This window comes from Maniola hyperantus, chromosome 4 (assembly GCF_902806685.2).
Source record: "Maniola hyperantus chromosome 4, iAphHyp1.2, whole genome shotgun sequence".
Lineage (NCBI taxonomy): Eukaryota > Metazoa > Arthropoda > Insecta > Lepidoptera > Nymphalidae > Maniola > Maniola hyperantus.
In genome coordinates this window covers 9097399-9120139 of record NC_048539.1, presented here as the reverse complement: position 1 = coordinate 9120139, position 22741 = coordinate 9097399, and the positions used below count along the sequence as shown (strand labels likewise).

General features: G+C 39.3%; 2 protein-coding genes across 3 annotated transcripts; one reads left to right on the top strand and one right to left on the bottom strand.

The window, feature by feature from the left end:
* Nucleotides 1–162: 162 nt before the first annotated feature.
* On the bottom strand, nt 163–8163 carry LOC117996930 (uncharacterized). Its single transcript, XM_034985073.2, has 7 exons — nt 7984–8163; nt 6498–6713; nt 6101–6244; nt 5601–5735; nt 4884–5004; nt 3995–4107; nt 163–2044 (listed from the first exon to the last, which is right to left on the bottom strand). The coding sequence occupies exons 1-7, from the start codon at nt 8005–8007 to the stop codon at nt 998–1000; spliced, it is 1800 nt and encodes a 599-aa protein (XP_034840964.1). The 5' UTR covers nt 8008–8163; the 3' UTR covers nt 163–997.
* Nucleotides 8164–9381: 1218 nt separating this feature from the next.
* On the top strand, nt 9382–22365 carry Nct (Nicastrin). Of its 2 annotated transcripts, XM_069498343.1 has the most exons (15): nt 9382–9539; nt 9640–9741; nt 11589–11784; nt 12056–12259; nt 13022–13123; nt 13439–13529; nt 13907–13976; nt 14125–14229; nt 14883–15124; nt 15439–15706; nt 16215–16369; nt 18901–19131; nt 19628–19730; nt 20819–21041; nt 21823–22365. In XM_069498343.1, exons 1-15 carry the CDS (start codon nt 9476–9478, stop codon nt 21845–21847), a joined length of 2181 nt encoding a protein of 726 aa, XP_069354444.1. In that variant the 5' UTR covers nt 9382–9475; the 3' UTR covers nt 21848–22365. The 2 variants fall into 2 exon arrangements, with proteins under 2 accessions (XP_069354444.1, XP_069354445.1); XM_069498344.1 differs by lacking the exon at nt 14125–14229.
* Nucleotides 22366–22741: the final 376 nt, after the last annotated feature.

Sequence of the window (22741 nt, the reverse complement as noted above, 5' to 3'; positions counted from 1 at the left end):
GAACAGATGGGACTTACCCACAAAATTACAAAGACAGAGTTTTGTACTAAAAAGCATATCAAGTGAACACGGCTTATGTTTCTATTGATACGTATTTTGTTTTAAAGAGATGAATGAATAGTGATGAGGGTGCCAGGTAAAGACTCGGAAATAAACAAAATGTTCTTACGTTATTTTTAATATTATTTTGTTATCAAATTGATTAACACGTTAAACATAGTATACATTAATAACTGTAATCAGAATCTTGGCTGAAAATGACCAAAAAACAAGCAAATTCATAAAGTTACCAATTATTATCTCACTAGCTAAAGTATCTTACTATATACCTAATAACGTTGATGCCTCACATTTAAATTAACTATAGTGCATACATTTTGAGAACGCACTTGCCATAATTATTTGCTCTGTGTCAAGTGTCAACTGTCATGCCAAAGTACATAATCTAAGTCTAACGTGTCCCGACAATTCCATACGGCTTTGGCGAAGTAAACTGCGCCCGTATATAAAACCAAATTGAATTGAATTAGGCCTAAGATTTTACTCCTTAATCTAAGGGTAAACTGTACTTTTGACATGCCAATTGACACAGCAATATGGCGAGTGCGTTCTCAAAATGTATGCATTATTTTATTAAATCACATATACAAAAATGCTCGAAAATTTTCAATCATACCTACATGAAAATATTTATGAATTCATTATGCATCTTTTCAAACAACAAAATTCTCACTCTGGGGTCACTTCAAATAATGAAAATTAATTATTTATTATCAGTATCTTATGTATAGAGCATGACATCCGCATGCAACTTTTTATCACAGCACTTGTAAAGATTGCGGTGTCAGGACTTAAAATATTTACAACTGAAAAAGAGCAGTTCTCGTGCACATGAGGAAACTCCCAGAGGATTCGTCGTGAGGTTAACCACATTGACATAACATTACATATCGCTCATTAACATTCTTATTCTCAAGTAATAAAAAATAGGGTGTGCTTATCTGCGGTGGCGGCGCTTTTTCTTATTATGGTTTCCAGATTGCGCTTGCGACTGCGACGCGCCAGAAGAGGATGCCGCTACCGGAGGGGCTGCCGGCGCGGGCGACTCGATGACAACTGCATGGCCACAGAATACGTTTAACCCATTCTCTCTTGGTTGAGTATCCGGGGCATCACGTCTTGTCTGATTAACGTTAGAACTCATTGGAGTACTAGGAGTGTTTTGTCTCGGCTGGGTTACGGAAGCATTCTGTCTCGGCTGAGTTACAGGAGTATTCTGCCTTGGCTGAGTAACAGGTGCATTCTGTCTCGGCTGAGTTACAGGAATATTCTGCCTTGGCTGAGTAACAGGTGCATTCTGTCTCGGTTGAGTTACGGGGGCATTCTGTCTCAGCTGAGTTACTGGGGTATTCAATCTCTGCTGGTTTATGGGGTCGTTCTGTCTCGGCTGAGTGACAGGGGCATTCTGTCTAGGCTGAGTTGTAGCGGGTTGAGCTTGAATCTGATTGGTTGGGGTAGGAGGTACTGGTGGTATCGGCCCGTCCAGTGCTGCGCGCATCCTCTGCCTCAAACGTCTACGTGCGTTTCGAGACAAGCCTTGGCGATCCTGCCGCGAATCAGGCCGCTCCGCAGTCGGTTCCGGATCTGAATCCGAGGCGCGAGCGTTGACCCCCGAGGAAGTGTCCGGAGTATGTTCGAAATTTTCAATTCGGGCTAGCATTCGAGCCTCAGAGTGCACCAGAGCGTTCGCCTCGCGGCCCAGGGTGGCAAACGCTTGGGACAATCTCGCCACGTCGTCCTGTAGCTCCTGGAGGAAGGGCTCCATGTCCACCAGGTCGCGGTTGTCCTGGTTGACTCTGTTAGCGATGCGCAGCACGGCGCGCGGCTGCGACTGAGCTGTGAGCTGGTCGGACGGCGTGCGGCGCACGGACAGCTTGCCGCTGATGGCCGAGGGCGCCGTGAGCGCTTGCGCGTCCTGCTCCTTCACGACTAGACAGTGGCCACGCTTCTTCAACGCTCCTTCACAGGATCTGACGGACCAAACCTGTTCATGTAATGGAAACAATTATTACGTTATTTCAAAAGCACTAATCCTTCAGTCTCTGGGACGTATCGAACCCGAGGGTCGTAAGCATTTCCATTAATCATATAATGGCATTTTTCTTAGGACTAAGGATAACAATGTGGTAAATTCACCAGATCTTTCAACATACAACTAAGAGAACGAGACATCAACTCTGGTTTTAACAGTTATTGTCAGATGATAGTGATAAACAGAGGCCGACTGTTTAACGTGTTTAGGAAAACAAAAAGGCCAAATTTGCACCTCCGAAGTAGATCACTCATCCAAATACCGACCTTGGTCAACATTGCTAACAATTACAATCAATTTACATATATTGTTACAACTAAGCCACACATCCCTCCATGAACATAAATCCATATTACTGTATAAATTTATGTTCCCTATCACAGTTATCCAAACTATTGTAATGAAGTATACAATGTAAAAATTGTAACAAGTATAACAACTATTTATATTTGTATAGGTGATATCAAACAGTTCATTCAAGTGAATGTTTTTTCGAGTGATTGAGTTGATTCATTTTGTGTTCAAATTTTTATTTCAAGTGAAGAATGCTGAATGAAACGTTCTAATAACTAACAGACAGAAATAAACAAAAAAATCGGCCATGTGCGTGTCAGACTCGCACACCGATTGTTCCGTACTAGTACAATCGTATTTTTTCAACGCACAATAAATCAATAAAAACCAGCCAAGTGCGTGGCGGGCCACGCGCAGTGTAGGGTTCCGTAGTCACAATCCTCTATAAACAGATATAACTCCTTAACCTGTGAACCCTACTTAGCCATGATAGTTTTCCTTTAAAATTGATTATACATACTATTGCTGTGAATTTTTTCACGTTCCTATATACTACCAATTGGCTGATAGGGGGGGGGGGGGGGGGGACACTTGACTCTAATAAAAATTAACACTTTAAAACATCATATTTTACAAACGGATCTAGTCATCAAAAAAATGATGCTCCCACACTCACAGTATTTTTAAAATACCTATTCAACGATACCCCACACTATGAGGTAGACGAGAAAAATAAATTCATCCCCACTTTACATGCTACCCTAAGAAAAATACTTATCAAAACTTTATTTCACCACTTTGTCGGCGTGATTAATATTTATACCCATGCCAAATTACAGATTTCAAGCTCTGAGATTAACCGAGGACGGACGGACGGACAGATAGACGGACGGTCATGGCGAAACTATAAGGGTTTCTTAACTACGGAACCCTAAAAGCTATAATGCATAAAAAAAACTGTTTTAGAATATACAAGTAAAGCTCTTTCATATAATACCTCACTTGGTATCGTGAAATCTTTCTTTGAAAGTTGAAAATACTGATTTGTTCATAAACACATTTTAATATTTTTTTCTCATGTAACCACAAATTCACGGTTTTCGAATTTTTCCGCTTACGTGTGCTATAAGACCTACCTATCTACCAAATTTCATGCTTCTAGGTGAACGAGAAGTATCCTATAGGTTTCTTGATAGACCGACAGACGGACGACAACAAAGTAATCCTATAAGGGCGGAACCCTTATAGGATTACTTTTTCCTTTTAGGGTACGGAACCCTAAAAATGTACCATGAACCGTGAAAGTGTGTCAGATGCTTGACTGGCTCCAGCAAAGCGCGGGGCTGCAATTACTTATTCAATATGGCACAGTATTATTGTAAATTGAACATTGTAACTGTTTAAAAGTTTAAACTTGTAAAAGTTTACTCGAATAAAAATTGATTGTATTCTAATTCTGCAGGGGAGCCATCAATGAAAAGCAACTGCCAAAGTGGTTGTAAATTTCTTTTTTTGAGATTTCCTTGACGAAATAGGTTCATCTGAATAATAGGTACTTAAAACTGATATTTTTGACATACATTTTTTAAGATTACAAAATACACTTACACAGTCAGAAAAAATAGCTTCACGGTCATTACCACATATGGTAATTGTATAACTGAACTCGTGAGCTACCCACGGCGATGCGGCCATAGACAGCCATGCACACACCAAGTCAGCTGGAAAAAATATGTATATGCTCATTTAATCTTACATATAAAATCTGTGTCCATTATGACTTTGAAACCATCCAATATGTGCCATAGACAGGTTTCATTAGAAAGGCAATAATTCGAAGATGGTTTTAGAGGTGTTTTTTATTTAGCTGTAACACCTGATATAAGAACTGAAAATAAATCAAAGGTTTTCGTCACTAGTACAATTGCGAATTCCTAACTTCTTAGGGTACATTATGAGGAAGAGTGGTACCATCGAACACCTCGTGGTACAAGATCGAGTGGCGGGTACACGTCCACGTGGGCGTACCCCAACTAGGTGGACGGATTTAATACGCTTAGCAACAAGCGTGTTTGTTGCTGAGTCTGTGTGTACACATAATGCCACCAACAGAAGTTGCTGGAGGGACATCACACGAGCAGAAGTGAAAAACTTATAGCCACTCTGTCAAGAGTGAACGATTGAGAAGAAGAATTATAACACCTAGCAGCAGTGGGTAAATTTCAAATAATATAAAATCCACAGTCACTCTTTACATTTTGTTTAGCAGTGTAATTTTTTCTCATTATATCCTTGATGACAGATTATTATTCCTTGTAATTCAAATATAGGAATGTTTGTTCAACATGTATAAAGTTCTTGTACCGAGGGATGCATCTATCTGTTATCATTGATTTGGTGTTGCACTAGTGATTTGATCAATATTTTTTTATTTTGATGTACCTGTCTGTTTCTGTTAGAAGTATAGTGTAAAACTATATGAATTTTAAAAACTTACAATTTATTTCTATTGTCAGAAAGAATATCCCCATATCAGATATTCTGACTGCAGTCACAAGTTTGCCAGGCACAGTTGAGAACTGCCAAGCTTGTAAGTACTCTCCATTTTCAGAACGACCCTAAAAATAAAGTTGTTATGAATATTGGTATATGTTTAAACTAGCTTAGGCTCGCGACTTCGTCCGGGTGAACTACACAAATTTCAAAACCCTAATTCACTCACTTAGGGGTTGAATTTTCAAAAATCCTTTCTTAGTGGATGCCTACGCCATAATAGCTATCTGCATGCCAAGGGAGATCATTATATTTGGGCCTTTTCTGAAAGTGCCGGCCAACAAAAAAATTGGTATGTATTGTTAGAACTAGTCATTTGGAGCAATAGTTAATATGGCACCAAAGTTGTAGGATTGCTCTGAGCCAAGGTATACAGGTTCGATGATTTCTCATTTTCATACATTTTATTGATTTCTGAAAGTGCTGGGAAACTTAAAATAATGATAGATATGGCTAGAACTAATAACTAAAGTTACTTAAATAAAATACATAAGCATTTTTATAGCAATCTCAATCTTGGGTAATCCTAAAATTCAGGGGTTAACAATAACAAATAGAGGAATGTGCAGTGCAAGCACTTACGAGCACAAAGAAACCAATATTGTTTCTTTTGTTGTTGGAAATAAATAAATACTAATAAACAAAGAACCGGTCATCTTACCTCAAGTAAATCTGGAGCATGAAAATAACGAAGATGGTTGAGTAAACGGGCAGATGGTAATTTGGCTGAATTGCCAGTCTTACAACAAAGACATCGGAATAGGCCACTGCATGGTTGCGGCGGCCCAGGCGGTCTCTGCAAGTCAATCAGAATCAATCAGATCATAGAAGTTTGTCCCAGTACTTTTGTAAATATTGATTATAGTGCATACATTTTGAGTGCTCACTTGCCATATAAGCTGTGTGTCAACTGCAGTGTGTAGATTAATTTTTTATCGATTATTTTAAATCGTTAATCACTAATCAGATTAACATTAGTCAACTTTCAAGTCAAAAGTACGATTTTAATACTTAATTTAAGGGTGAAACATTATTTTGACAAAAATTGACACATATAATAGCAAATATGGCTGGTGTGTTCTCAAAATTTTCGGATTTACTAAGTATAAACTATAAAAGTACAAATAATAAGTATAAAATGTATATTTTGTTTCTGCTCACTTCTACAACATTAGTATTGCTTTCTTCTTCATCGTTTTCATCGGCATCATCATTGGCGTCATTTTCATGTTCCACCGAGGTAGTTTCTTTAGCAGGTGTGCTGCTTTCTGACGAGCCTGAACCAGAAGCTTTACTGCCTAGTTTCTGAAAATTTTCAAATACATAATAATTTCAGTTCAGAAATAAATAAATACTATCTACTTCTTCTTATTGTCTACTTTTTCTTATTGTGTAGAAATTTTACGTAAAATAGTAGTGCTATTTAGTTTATTTGCTGTGTTATTTAATCAATCATAATTGTGACCATTTTCGAAGCGTACTTTGGACTTGTAGTTAAAAGAATTTGTATATGGTCAAGGTTTTACATCGTTACAAATTTGACCCGGGTAAAACTTACAAGACTGCGCATTTTTCTAAAATTGGATATTAACTCTTCCATGGCATAGTTCCGCGTGCCAAAGAAGAGTGCGCGACAGACAGGGCACACGTCCAGGCGCATCTTGCAACGCCCACACACGTGGTGGCCCTCGTTGCATTGAAAAATCTGGCCCGTTGGTATCTCGTAGCAAACGGGACATTGTAGTAAATCGTCAAGGTTCAGCAGGGATTCAGGCTGAAATAAATACTTTTATTTAAAAATTAATTAAAAAAAAAAAAATATTCAAGGCAGTACATAATATCATAGTACAGTACAGTATGCGGCCAAATGTGTGTGTGTGTGTGTGTGCATGTTTGTGAAAACGCAAAAACTTGAAAAATATGGAGATAGATTATGCCCTGTGATAAGACAGGCTACTTTTTATCCCGGAAAATCAATTAGTTTCCACAAGATTAAAAATATCTATATCCACGTAAATCAAGTCGCGTGCATCAGCCAGTTTATAATATTGTTAGTTTTATTGTAAAACTAGATGATACCTGCGACTTTGTCTGCGTGGATTCAGAATTTTTAATCCTGTGGAAACTCCTTGAATTTCTATGTCCAAACGTGACTACTTTCAATGTCAATCTCTGGGATGCAAATCTGTGCACCAAATTTCATCAAAATTGGTTAAACAGATGGCCGGTGAAAAGCAACATCCACTTGCACTAGTATTAGCACTAGCACACCAAACCAAGCACCTATTAAAAGGTGACTTGCTGGACGTGTTGGTGAACCATAGTGCTAAAAACTATGTAGCTTGCACACAACTTAATCTCTGACACTATTTAATTTTTTTTGTAGGTTTTGTCAAATTATGGCTTACAATCCTTGAATTATTTCAAAAAGATATGTGAGTGCGAGTGCCACAAAAGAGACCTGATAAAAGTTGCGGTATAAATACAAGAATTGGTCAAGATAAATATTTATTAGCCAAGATCATCACCAGGCAAATGTATTATAGATGAAACGAGGTCATATTATGACTAGTTTTATGTTCTATTACCCATACAAAGAATAAGTGCATTGCAGTTCCTTCCTCTAAGGTTGGGACAAGGTGTTACATCCAATCCAGGTGGATTTCCAAGCATACTTTTTGAACGTATGTTAATCTACCCTCTATTAAACAAAAATTTGCTCACGTTTTACAAATAGAATTATTGTTATAGTAGCAAGCAACTAATTATTGAAATTTAAAAGGTGTTTTTGTGGTATTTACTGCAAACATTATGTTGGGGCAAAACCTATTCTTGAAATGTAATTTCAGACAAATTGACAAAATTATATTCAGGCGACATACTACCTATATGATAACGAGAGGTTTAAATACATATCAGTGTCATACAATTCAATTTCTAATACGTTAGGACAACATGTACAAAAAAATATCGACCAACCGACAAGGTTGAAACAATGGAAGGTTTATTGAATTTTTATTTTCATGATTTAACGAATTACATACCTTCACTTCAGCTTTTTCAACCATAATGCGAGTTATTTTATTGGTGTTTCTACTTTTTTGAAAACAATCGTCTTGACAGTAATTAATTACGAACAGCAGCCACGATGCTATAAAAATGAAATACAGCTGTGCCTGTTACAAATGGCGGACATTTTCCACACAACAAGACACAACACAAGTTTTATTTTAAATTTGTCATCGTATGTTGGCAATATCTACCACTTCCTGGTATGGGCTATAGACAAGGGTACTTATAATAGTAAGGCCGTCGATATACGTCAGGGTTTTTCATCCGGTCCGGTCCGGTCAGACTACCTGAAGTCATTAGAGCCATACATTTGTTTGAATGTACTATACACGTCCGGTCCGGTAACCTGATCGCTCATCAGGGCGGTAAGCTGCCGTCAGGCTAATCAGGTTTTATTGCCGATTCGCTTCCCTGAAGGCGCGGTCTGCATACTTCACGTACGAGACGAAATACACGTACGGTTGTTCCCTCCGGTTTGCCAGTTGCATCTAGAGTTGGCTCTGAACGGACGTATCGTTGTGGTTCAGATAATTAATGGAAATTGTAACTTTTTGATTGAATTTTAATAAATACACAGCTAAATGCCATTTATATTAATTAGGTAATTACTATTCGTGCAGATAAACACATAAAATAATAAATAAATAAAAATATTTATCAATACTTATAATATTTAATAAAATTAAACTTTTACAAGTACTTTTGAATCGCCAAATGCATCTACTACTGGCTCGGAATGCCTTTTCTACAGATCTTTGTAGAAAAGGCATTCCAATTCAATCTAGCTTTATTACTCTATCTACGAGTGCAAAAGACCTTTGTGAATCATTCATCCAATCCGTAGATATAATAATAGGTAGATTTAAGTACTGTGTAACCGCGTATGAGATAGCGATAGCACGACGTAACGATGAACAACACGACAATTATTACCATTGTTTAGTAGTTAATATTTGTATTAACCGATCAACAATATTTGTATTAAACGTTTTTATGTGAAAACAAGTAAATAACTCATGAGAAATACAATTACGCCACGAATTCTCAAAGTTTGTTTTGCAACTTCTTGTATTGTATTCTTGAAAAAAACCAGTAACACGATAAGGGACAAAAAATAGGTTAGCTGCGTCTCTGTTTATCACATTAGTAACTTTATCTGTGCTCTCTTTTTATTGCGAATGAGAAAGCAAACGTACCTGCATCTACCTTTATTACTCTATCTACGAACCAAGCCTTTGTGGTTCTCCGGATTTCAGAACAAGGACTTCAAAATATCTCTGTCCGGGGTGTCCGGATTACCCTTTTATCTTTTATTTCTGGTCGGTGCGGATTACTGATCTGTGTTTGTGGTTGTAAACACAGAGTACATTATATATACGTAAATTCACAGAGTACTTTATTGGTCTGTTCTTTTTACCAGTTTACTTATTATTATATTATTGATAAATTTTGGAACATCAAAGAATGGCGTCTAAAAATATCTTAAATCTTATTTTTTTGTATTTTTTTATGACAATCGCATTTAAAGGTGAGGTTCTAATAATAATAATATTAAAGTGTATTTATTACTCATCGATGTTATTACTAAATTCAATAGGTACTTTTTTTTAAATATTTACCTATTTCAGTAATAAGATGTGAAAGACTGCGGGAACAAATTTACTCATCAATTGAGGGTGGAGCAGCGTGCTTTCGCAGGCTGAATGGAACTCATCAAGCAGGATGCTCATGTGAGAAATACTTTTCATATAATTTTACCTTGAAGACCTGTAGGTGATCACTTATCACAAGATAGTAGCAAAAATCATTGAAGTATAGTATATCTTATAAGTACCTACAGTACAGATGAGTTCAAACAAAACTTGTGTTTTATGAAGATGTCAAATTTAGTATGACCCAGTGTCATTTAAATTTTACGCGTTATATAGGTACATCTAATTTTTAAGAACTTGTTACAGGCTGCAAAAAAGAGAATGGGCAAATATAATATGTATAAAAGTTAAAATAGTGAACAAAAAAGCTTTATTCCGTCCATAATAAGAACTTTTTTCTCTTGGTTCAAGATAAGAAATACTTTGATTGATGATTTATCATATTATAACTACTCAGTGGTAATTCTGTTCTTCACAATCTCTAAATTAAACTAAAATTACGGGTCTATTGGGGCCCATTCTCTTGTACACAATCTCTAAACTAAACTAAAATGACACGTCTAAATCTATTGCTATCCCTGTCATAATGTTGCTAACGGAAAAGGATAGCACTAGATTTAGTCCTGTTAATTTAATTTAGTTATGGATTGTGTACAAGAGAATCGGTCCCAGTGTTAACTTTTTCCTTGCGGAAAAAGATAATACTAGACTAATTAGACCTGTCAATTTTGTTAAATTTCGAGTTGAATCTATTTAGTTTTTGTACGCACTGGATCAAATCCGTCCGTTCTCCACTTTGTTCTTCTTGTACTACATGTGTCATTGTCTTTTCTTGTACTACTAAAAAATCAATTAATTATTCATTGCATACCATTGCATGTTAACAGCTGATGCTGATAAACATGTATGCGAATGTGAATTATTATCAAATGAATTAATATAATGAAACAATTTTTTTAATAAAATACAATCACTGGGGCTAATTCCTTTGTACACAATCTCTAAACTAAACTAAAATGCTACGTCTAAATCTATTGCTATCCCTTTCATAATGTTGCTTGCGGAAAAGGATAGCACTAGATTTAGACCTGTTAATTTAGTTTAGTTTAGAGATTGTGTACAAGAGAATCGGCCCCATCGTTCAGTTGTAAATAGTTTGCGAATAGCTTGTTAACCAACAATAACAATTTAATTAATTGTGGAATGTACCCGTTATCTATACTTATAATATCTATGATATCCGAAGGGGCATGGGCTTAACACAAACTGCCATACCCCTTTCAGGTTAGCTCGCTTCCATCTTAGACTGATCATTACCACCAGGTAAGATTGTTGTCAAGGGCTAACTTGCATTGGAATGAAAAAAGGTATAAATATAACAGGGTTGATAAAAATCATGATCTTTTTAAAAAAATCGGAAAATTTTAATCGGATTAATATGATTTAAATCAGATTTTTTTTATATTTTTACTTTCTTGTCTTTTTATGAACTTTTAATAGTCAGTTATTTATTTAAAGAAAACAACGTATTTTGGTTTATATTATTTAATAAAAAAATAACATGGGAAGTCAAAACTTAAAAGAATAAAAAAGGAACATAATACCATTTCGGTTCCACCGCTGTCGCAATAACTACTTATTACTAATAAGTGTTAATAACTTAGAATATGTTTCTGTTAGAAAGTTTTGATTTTTTAGAATTTAGTCCCTTCAAAAGAAAGACTAATTTGGCTGAGACTTTTTGGCTGATTTGGTTGCAGTAAAAATTTATTGATTAAATCAATGATTTTTTTAAAAAATCAGTTGATTAAAATCAGTGATTAAAATCAAGTGATTTAAATCATATCAACCCTGAAATATAATATGTTAAACTACAAATCAAGTTTAAAATCATTAGTTATAATAATAGAAATATCATATTTCAGCTTCACTGAATGGGGAAGTTGGTGTTGTACAAATGATATACAACATCTCGGATGCACAATGGCTAGTGCGAAATGGCAGTGCAGGCCCCTACATGGCTGTTGTTAGTACATCATTGTATTATGATGTTATTGAGCTTTTGCTACAAGAACCAGACAATATAGCGGGCGTCCTGCTGTATGATAATGCAACCATGAGGTAACTATTGTTTTCAAATACAAATGTATGTGTATACTTCCAATTTTATACATATGTAACACTTCCCATTTAAAAGAGTGTTTCGTTAGACACACTGAGAGCAAATTTTTAGAAATCTCCAATATTGGAAAATATCAATGGTTTTTGTATAACCTCACTTGATTTTGGCACTAGATTTTGGCACTAGATTTATAGTTTAAATGTGTATACTTCCAATAATAATTATAATGGAGGCCATGTTCCAAATATGTGATGGATAAAATGGTTTCAGTCCAGATTTTTTCACTCAAGAATCTCGGTGTCCAAATGAATACTCTGCAGACCCAGATAGTCAGTGTTCTTCATCACAAGCTGGAGGTATAGTCTGGAACGAGAGAGGCACAGGCCTCTTAAGAAGAGATATTCCATACCCTATATTTTTCTTACCAAAGGCTCGGATTGATGAAATCAAAAAGATTGAAGAATGTTATAATAGGTAAGAATAGTCAGATTCATTTATTTCACTTCTAATCCATACTAATATTATAAATGCGAAAGTCTGTCTGTCTGTCTGCTAGTATTATAAAATGCGACAGTATTGTTTGTTTGTTGTTTTGGTCTACATTGAGATCAACATAGGTTAACATAGGATCATTCTACATTAAGTGATAGTCAATAAAACAATTTCGTAGGAAACCTATAATGAATCCATACTACTTTTTAAAAGCGAAAGTGTGTCTGTCTGTCTGCTAGCTTTTCACGGCCCAACAGTTTAACCGATTTTGATGTAATTTGGTACAGAGTTAGCTTTTACATGTCAGGCTACTTTTTATCCTGGAAAATCCTAAATCCACGCGGACGAAGTCGCGGGCATCATCTAGTTAAAAATAAATGTCAAATGAGCTTGGTGGCTATCATTAAATGATATAGTGCGACAAGGCTATCTTGGCGCGTGTTGAAAATCGGAACTAACGTTTTCGTCAAGTGTCCCCTTTGTTCTTGTTTGAATATTCTAAGCCTTTGTTTCCAACAGCGCTCCCTGTCAATGTCATTCAAGTGCCAAGACAGCCTTGTCGCACTGTAAGTGTTAGATAGACAGATAAAAAAATTATTTGGTGTCGAAACTTTTACAATAATTTATGCTTTTGTAAGCTTTATTACAATAAGTTATTGACTTAGTTTGTAGTTAAAAGTTATTTTGAGAAATTCCAACATGATCTTTTAAAACCTAATGAATTAATTTGAATATTTTTTTCAGTTTTAATTTAGACAAGGATAACCAAAGGGGAAGGGCTTTATGCTCCCTTCAGCTGAATTCGTTCATGTATGCTGCAGTGAATAGCGTGGTTTGCTTAAGGAGGTTGGTGTTTTATTAAATTGTCGGCATTTTGTAATGGTTCGGTTCCACTATCGGGATTCGGCACATGGTTCGTGATATCGCGAATTGTGTGGCCACCGTCAATGAAGTGAAATAAATTTTCGACCAGTTCGAAAAGGAGATTCTATGAGAAGAGCTGGCAAGAACCTTGGCAATTGCTCTTTTTTTAATCGTATCGTTCCGCCCTTAACCCAAATATAGTTCGATATTGAGTCGGCATTTGCCGAATCCCAATACCGTGAGCCGTACCTTAAGAAAATTCGTATGTCAAGCATAAAGCAAATTTTTGTCCAACAGATCGGCTTCTTCTGTATTTCTATCATCCAATAAAGTTTGTGATCCACTTGGCGATTATAACGTCTACTACTCCCTGTTTCCCCGTGCAAAGGTTTGTTAACTAGGGATTTATAATTCCTATTTTATTTTATTGAACTAGGTTCATACTTATAAAATTGGCGCTTTATTTAAAACTAGATTTTTTCTGAGACGTTCCATAGATTTAGTTTTTATTAATACCCTGGAAGTCTTTGATTTTGCCCATCTCCAGGATACAAGCTATCTCTTTACCAAATAGATGATGCTCGCGACTTCGTCTACGTGGATTTAGGAATTAGAATTCCGTAGATTTTTTTATTTTTTATTTTATTTTATTGAACAAAATCATACAATAAATATTACATTATTCAAATCCAAAATCATACAAAAAAATATATATAACATTTGTTAAATTACCTTTTTTACATTGCAATTTGATTCCGATTTTAGGAAACTGAAGCGACGAAAAAGCCTGTCACATTAGTCACGGCACGTATCGACTCAGCATCCCTCTTTGATGGTAAGTACGCCATTAGATTTCTGCTTGATTTGATTTCTTGACTTCTAAAAAAATCCAGTGATATATTATAATGTACTTACGTACTTGATTTACGAGTCCTGAATATTCGCAGTGCTCAACTTAAATTAATATTGTCACTCAAAATTAGGCATAGCTCCCGGTGCAGCAAGCTCGGTGGTGGGGCTGGTGACGAATATTGTCACGGCAGCTACTCTCGCCAAAATGATTCCGGTCACTGATGCTAAATTATATGGTAAGACTTGCTTATGCCCGCGACTTCTTCCGCGTGGACTACACAAATTTCAAACTCCTATTTTACCCCTTTAGAGGTTGAATTTTCAAAAATCCTTTCTTAGCGGATGTGTACGTCTTAATAGCTATCTGTATCTGCATGCTAAATTTCATGCTGATCCGTCCAGAAAAAGAAAGTTTGACCTGTGCGTTGTTATATCAGTCAGTCAAGTCAGCTTATCCTTTTATATGTTTAGATTTAAACGTATTTAAACGTTTGGCAGTTTGTTGTACTGATATATTATTTTAAACTAGATGATGCCCGCGACTTCGTCCGAGTGGATTTAGGTTTTTAAAAATCCCGTGGAAACTCTTTGTTTTTCTGGTATGTCCCGTTTCTAGGATCCAAGTAGAAGATGCCCGCGACTCTTCTTATTTTGATTCTTTTGATTATCCAGGACAAGTAGCATAATGTCTGTCCTTGGGATGCAAGCTATATCTGTACTTTTCATCAAAATCGGTTTAGCAGATGGGCCGTGAAAGGCTGGCAGACAGATAGACAGATGCACTTTCGTATTTATAATATAAGTATGGATTGTGTAGTCATTAGCATGATTATGTATGGTTGGATTTGCACTTAACGCAGTTTTTAAGTTTATTCAATCGCATTTCCAGATCAAAATGTACTGTGGACGTTATTCAACGGCGAGGCGTTCGATTATATCGGTTCACAACGGATCGCATACGACCTGAGTCGCGGGGCCTGGCCTCCGGTCGCCCCGCTCGCCCCTTCCGACATTAGCCTCCACATCGAGCTCGGACAACTTGGAGGCTCATTGCAGTTATTCAAGAACAATGCCTCGTGGCCTCTTTACGCTTTAGCGCCGTACAGTTCACAAACTGCTGTACCTTCAAAGGTGAGCTATAGAGACATTGACGAATTAAGAGTAGTAGGGGCGGTCCGCCCCGGGCCTCCATTCTAGAGAGGCCTCAAAACTTAGAAAAATTCTCATCAGAAAAATCCCAAAGAGGCTTCTAATGATTGTTTCTGTAAAACTAAAAAAGTATTCGCGCTCGCTTCGCTTGTGTTTATACGCTTACCTAAATTAATCAATATTTTCTGAATCTAAAAAGGATTGAATCTATATTTGAAAACGATTGTTGATATCGATATCAGAACTTAAATCACGCCTTCCAATTTTTCTTACCAGAAATTCGAAATTGATTTCAGATAATAGAATTTCTGGGTGAAATGTCAACTTACTCGAGTCAGAACAATATAACAATCAGTCCAGAGTTTACGTCCAACATCCCACCGTCGTCTCTGCATTCGTTCCGCCGAATCCTCAGGAATGTGACGGAAAGCGGTGCGCTACCCGAGATACTGTTGGTGGACCACAAAGAAACCTTCAACAACAAGTTCTACGAGTCCGCTTTGGATGATTACGAAAACATTGGATATGTGTACCACAATATAAGCATCAGCAAAGACGGAACCTGTGAGTGTTTTACCAGACTTTAATTGCAAAATGGTTAGAATATTTTAGTATGGAGCCTGGCCTAACTACTGTTCTCTTTTTTAGAGTTCTGTACCTCAAAAGGAAAAAAAGGAACCCTTATAGGATCACTTTAGCTCTTAAAAGAGCAGGCTGACATACTTTTGCATTTATAATATTAGTATAGATTTTCGTGTAAAATTGTTTGGTATTGGATTTTTCTGTTAAGACATTTTCAATACCTACTAGCCCGTAGTTAGAAGTGCGGTGTTTCACCCTCGTGAGAGCAGGTACCCGTCGGTCCTGCGCCTGATCTCTCTCCGGTCGTGTTGGATTTCCGTCCCATCAGGCTATGAGAGTGAGGGAATAGAGAATGCACCTGTGTTTGCGCACACAATTATGCACTATAGTATGTCCCTCGCTTAGCTAATCTCCATGGAGGTTGACCGCCGTCGCCAAAATTCGGTATTTCGGTCGGGAGGACATTATTATTGATATTATCGATTTTCAGTTATCCCAACGGATGATCTGCTCGCTAATGGCACCATGAAGGAGACGGAGGCCCAGGTCAAGATTGCGGGACTAGCGACCGCCCTCGCGCACACGCTGTACCAACAGCTCGCTGGAAAGCCCTACACGGGCACTGTCAAGGCGTCTGCACATTTGGTATGATACTAGCGACCGCCCTCGCGCACACGCTGTACCAACAGCTCGCTGGAAAGCCCTACACGGGCACTGTCAAGGCGTCTGCACATTTGGTATGATACTAGCGACCACCCTCGCGCACACGCTGTACCAACAGCTCGCTGGAAAGCCCTACACGGGCACTGTCAAGGCGTCTGCACATTTGGTATGATACTAGCGACCGCCCTCGCGCACACGCTGTACCAACAGCTCGCTGGAAAGCCCTACACGGGCACTGTCAAGGCGTCTGCACATTTGGTATGATACTAGCGACCACCCTCGCGCACACGCTGTACCAACAGCTCGCTGGAAAGCCCTACACGGGCACTGTCAAGGCGTCTGCACATTTGGTATGATACTAGCGACCACCCTCGCGCACACGCTGTACCAACAGCTTGCTGGAAAGCCCTACACGGGCACTGTCAAGGCGTCTGCACATTTGGTATGATACTAGCGACCACCCTCGCGCACACGCTGTACCAACAGCTCGCTGGAAAGCCCTACACGGGCACTGTCAAGGCGTCTGCACATTTGGTATGATACTAGCGACCACCCTCGCGCACACGCTGTACCAACAGCTCGCTGGAAACCCCTACACGGGCACTGTCAAGGCGTCTGCACATTTGGTATGATACTAGCGACCACCCTCGCGCACACGCTGTACCAACAGCTCGCTGGAAAGCCCTACACGGGCACTGTCAAGGCGTCTGCACATTTGGTATGATACTAGCGACCACCCTCGCGCACACGCTGTACCAACAGCTTGCTGGAAAGCCCTACACGGGCACTGTCAAGGCATCTGCACATTTGGTATGATACTAGCGACCACCCTCGCGCACACGCTGTACCAACAGCTCGCTGGAAAGCCCTACACGGGCACTGTCAAGGCGTCTGCACATTTGGTATGATACTAGCGACCACCCTCGCGCACACGCTGTACCAGCAGCTCGCTGGAAAGCCCTACACGGGCACTGTCAAGGCGTCTGCACATTTGGTATGATACTAGCGACCACCCTCGCGCACACGCTGTACCAACAGCTCGCTGGAAAGCCCTACACGGGCACTGTCAAGGCGTCTGCACATTTGGTATGATACTAGCGACCACCCTCGCGCACACGCTGTACCAACAGCTCGCTGGAAAGCCCTACACGGGCACTGTCAAGGCGTCTGCACATTTGGTATGATACTAGCGACCGCCCTCGCGCACACGCTGTACCAACAGCTCGCTGGAAAGCCCTACACGGGCACTGTCAAGGCGTCTGCACATTTGGTATGATACTAGCGACCACCCTCGCGCACACGCTGTACCAACAGCTCGCTGGAAAGCCCTACACGGGCACTGTCAAGGCGTCTGCACATTTGGTATGATACTAGCGACCGCCCTCGCGCACACGCTGTACCAACAGCTCGCTGGAAAGCCCTACACGGGCACTGTCAAGGCGTCTGCACATTTGGTATGATACTAGCGACCGCCCTCGCGCACACGCTGTACCAACAGCTCGCTGGAAAGCCCTACACGGGCACTGTCAAGGCGTCTGCACATTTGGTATGATACTAGCGACCACCCTCGCGCACACGCTGTACCAACAGCTCGCTGGAAAGCCCTACACGGGCACTGTCAAGGCGTCTGCACATTTGGTATGATACTAGCGACCACCCTCGCGCACACGCTGTACCAACAGCTCGCTGGAAAGCCCTACACGGGCACTGTCAAGGCGTCTGCACATTTGGTATGATACTAGCGACCACCCTCGCGCACACGCTGTACCAACAGCTCGCTGGAAAGCCCTACACGGGCACTGTCAAGGCGTCTGCACATTTGGTATGATAGTTATGTATTGATTGATAGTTTTGCGTTTCAATTTTACTGATATGTTTTAGAATAAAGACATGAGTGCTAGCTTCTAAAGAGGAGCAGTTTTTACTCTTTACAAAACGGTGACCTTCAACTAATTTGCTAAAAATCCTCGGACTGATCGCAAATCTGAGGAAAAAAAATGCTGATTTTATATTTAATATACCTAGTATTCCTAATATACCTAGTATACCTAGTATTATCTATATTTTAATAGAGAGCTTTAATTTTTTATTTAAATTTGAATTATTTTAACCACTTTGTCTTATTTTATTTTAAGGCAATATATTATTAATTGGTAATAGTGGTAAAATTGGCAATGGTAATAGTTCTTCAGAATCTGAATCCTTCACGTCCCTTAATGTATCCTATGCTACACGCGTTAGTAAATATTGTACATCGACCTTTAGGAAGAGAAAGCGGTGTCCTAGAGCGTTGCCTCTGAAACGTCACATACGTATGAGTGACAGAGATAACGCCGAAATCCGAAATCCAGTCAGGTATGTACGTCCGTAGGAAACCCCATCTTTAGATAAATGAAATCATTTGTAATGACTAAATGCCGTGAGTAGATTTTGGCTTCAATCCATTTGACTTGAATTAATCGGCGCGATGCCAAATGGACTTTTTTTTCTGATTGAGTGTTGTGCTTTAACAGGTAGACGAAATGTTATACTGTTTCCTTCGGAGCCAAGCGTGTCGATTGCTGCTGGCGGCAGACTACGCGAGCAGCGCGGAAGAGCCGCTGGCGGAGCGCGCGCTGCCGCTGTACGTGGGCGTGGCGGCGTGGGCCAGCCCGCCCGCCGTGTACGCGGGGCATCTGCTCGCGCTGCTCACCGGCAGCCACCTGCACGTCAACAGGTCGGCTTGCGACAAGAACGCTGACACGGTAAGTGTTCGGCGTGGGCTGCTGTACTATACGAGCAGCGCCGTAGCCCCCGCAAAGAGCCACTCGTGGAGCGGCCGCTGCCGCTGTATGTAATGTAATGTTTTCTAACAAAACATAGATTTTGATAGCCTTATTCAATTCAATTCCACAAGAAACCGTATTGATTTGGACTCGTCTTTCAAGTTCCATCATCATCATAATCTACACATACTCTGGATCTGGCTCACTACAGAACACAGGTCTCTCAGTATGAGAATGGTAAAGTGCGGATTGGCAGACTTCCCACACATTTGAGAACATTATGGAGAACTCTCAGGTATATGTTTCCTCACAATGTTATCCTTCACAGTTAAAGCGAATGATATTTAATTTCTTAAAACACACATAACTCCGAGGTGCGTGCCCGGGATCGAACCCCCGACCTCCTGTTCCTCCAGGACTTCAAGTTCAACTAACACTGACTATTCAACTGACTAAACAATTATTATATTTTCAGGGATTCTCATACTATTGGCTAAGGGGTTGGAATCGTAGTGGCGTGTGTGTTGAAACAACAATGAACTTCAGCCAAGCTGTGAGCCCAGCGTTCATTAAATCAAGTAAGATAGTACTTTTAACTGCAGTGCGACAGGGCTATCTTGGCGCGTGGCGAAAATCGGAACTAACGTTGCCGCCAATTGTCCCCTTGGTTCTTCTTTGAATAGTCTAAGCCTTTGTTCTCCAACAGCGGCCCCCCTGTCAATGTCATTCAAGTGCCAAGAGAGCCTTGTCGCACTGTACGCACTATAGTTATTCCAACTATCATTTAAAAGTGAAACTTCTTATTCACATCCGGTTTTCCGTTTGTATATGCCCCATACAAAGGGGGGCCCAGGGTTCCAACACCAAAACCAATGAAAGGCGGCAAAAAAGTTTGTGTTTTCTTATCTTTGATTCTAGACTGAAAAATATTTCTATATCTATACTTAATATTGTAACTACTAAAGTGTGTTTGTTTATTTGTTTGTCCTTCCTTCGCGCCCTAACTTAGCAACCAATCGACTTGATTTTTGCCATAGAGATAGTTGAAAGGATGGAAATTAACAAAGGCTACTTTTTATGCAGGAAAATCAAAGAGTTTCCTCGGGATTTAAAATAACCTAAATCCACGCGGACGAAGTTGCGGGCATCAGCTAGTTAGTTAAATATATTTCCAAGCAATACCAGAATAAAATAGAAAACTAATAAATAGTAAGCATTCTCACACTGATGTAAAGGAGTTGAATTATTAAGATGTGTTTTAAATATGTTGAGTCTGTCTAATGAAAGCTGTCAGCGAAAAATGGGTCTTGTATTACCGTATTAAAGGAGGAGGTATTTAATACTTTACAGAATAATATAGAAAAGCATATACAAAAAATCAAAATTCAAGTTTTTTATTCAAAGTGGGTATTATTGTAGGTACTGTTTTTGATATACTTAACAAGAAATGGAGAGTGATTGTAGCCTCTTTACATAGTAATAGTTTGTACATAGATCTCTTGTAGAACCACACCATGTCATGCACCGCCTGAATCCAGCGGCTCTCTGCGACTCATTTGATGTTGTCTGTCCACCTTGTGGGAAATCTTCCAACGCTTCGCTTTCCGTTGCGAGGTCGTCATCAACTATTGCTCTTGTTGCTTTACTCCTCGTTAACAATGTGCAGATTACGATATGACATCGGGCGAGTTTTCAACGTGGACGGAGTCAGTGTGGCAAGCGCTATGGGTGCGCGTGTTCGTGCGCGCGAGCGGCGCGGGTGCGCGGCTGGCGGCGGCCGTGGGCGCGCTGGCCACGGCCGCCGCAGCCGCGCTCACCTTCTGGTTGCAGCGGCACGCCGCACGCGTCTTCGTCGACGCGCCCGCCTCCGTCAGCAGCGATGCCGCCGGGTGAGGCACTCAGCTCAACTTGATTACTATAGCCGTATTCGTTTGCTTTTTTGTCACGATTTGCACATGCGCAATTAATAAAATTAGTTTTGCGCGTGCGTCCTTATCTTTGACTGAAATAAAATTACTTAAAATTGGAAATTGGCGCACGCAAATGCGGATGCGCAAATCGCACACATGCGCATGAAAAAAGCAAACGATCACGGCTATTACTACCAGTCTGTAAGTTACGCCGATGTACCTGCGCAGAAATCTTATTTTTGAATGGCGCCAAAATATCGTAGCGCATATTGGTGCGCGTCCGTCCGCTATTGGTTGTTGCCTACGTGCGAATTAAGAGCGAGATAGCATGAGCCTCTGTTGTTCTTGTGTTTAAAATCTTGACGTCAACCTAATAAGGTCACCCTATATATTTAATTTGTGTGCATTGGGTTTTAGTCGGCGTTAGGTTGTGCTTTTCTGCGCAAACGGATTTTGCCGATGCGACTTATAAAAGTGGTAGTATTGAACACAATTTGGAAAGGTGCAGGCATTACTTTGCGGAAGCCCGTGAGACATAAGGAACAACAAGCTTAATTCGCTATAATCCGCCAAAACAGATAAATCTGTATGGTGCAACGTGCCCGTGTGATATGCATCGCCTGATAAAGATTATTAATTTATTTTTAAATTTTGAATCATGCAACCGGTTATTGAATCTTTTGACTAGCGAAGCCAGCGTTCGCACCGTTTCACCAGGAAGCCCTTCAAATTTTATCAGACTATTTTCTATTTGTTTCAGAATAATCAGGACAGTCAACTGTTAAAAGATGCTTCTTTAGCTTTAAATAGTTTTTAATTTATTATAACAAGAGCAATAATTCCAAATGACCTACCATATTTAACTCTCTGGCTGAATGCTCACTCGAGTGACACGACACAGACTAGATGACAAAGAAATGAACGTTCATCCGCTCTTATTCTCTTCAAATATTATGTTGAATTTGCGCGTGTTGATTATTTATTTATATATTATATATTCATTTGCAGCGCGAGCGAAAGATGCATATGCCGAAATCCAACATCGTTTTAAAAGAATCCATTTTTCACTTTTGATTCATTCTGTGTTCAGCCTTCAGACAGTTTCACTTGGATTGAAAGATGCTAAGTGAAAGACAAATTAATAAATAGGGAACCGTCTGATATCAGCTTAAATTCACATTTTAATTTTAATATCACATTTTACTGATCTCTTAACTATATTTTTATAGGTATTCAAACATAATTAAGTCTTATTATATAAGTTATTTCATATTTTGTTGTTAATATTAAAATTTAATCGATATTTATTTTATTTTATTGTTATGGTTCTATTTACTTATGAGTACCAAGTACCATTTTTAAGGGTTCCGTACCCAAAGGGTAAAACGGAACCCTGTTACTAAGACTCCGCTGTCCGTCCGTCAGACGGACAGCGGAGTCTTAGTAACAGGAATCGGTCTGTCTCTCCGTCTGTCATCAAGCTGTATCTTATGAACTATGAGTTAGACAGTTGAAATTTTCACAGATGATGTATTTATGTTGCCGCTATAACTACAAATACTAAAAAACTAAATAAAATAAATATTTAAGGGGGCTCCCATATAACAAACGTTATTTTTTGGTCATTTTTACAGTATAATGGTACAGAATGCTCCTGCGCGAGTCAGACTCGCATGTGG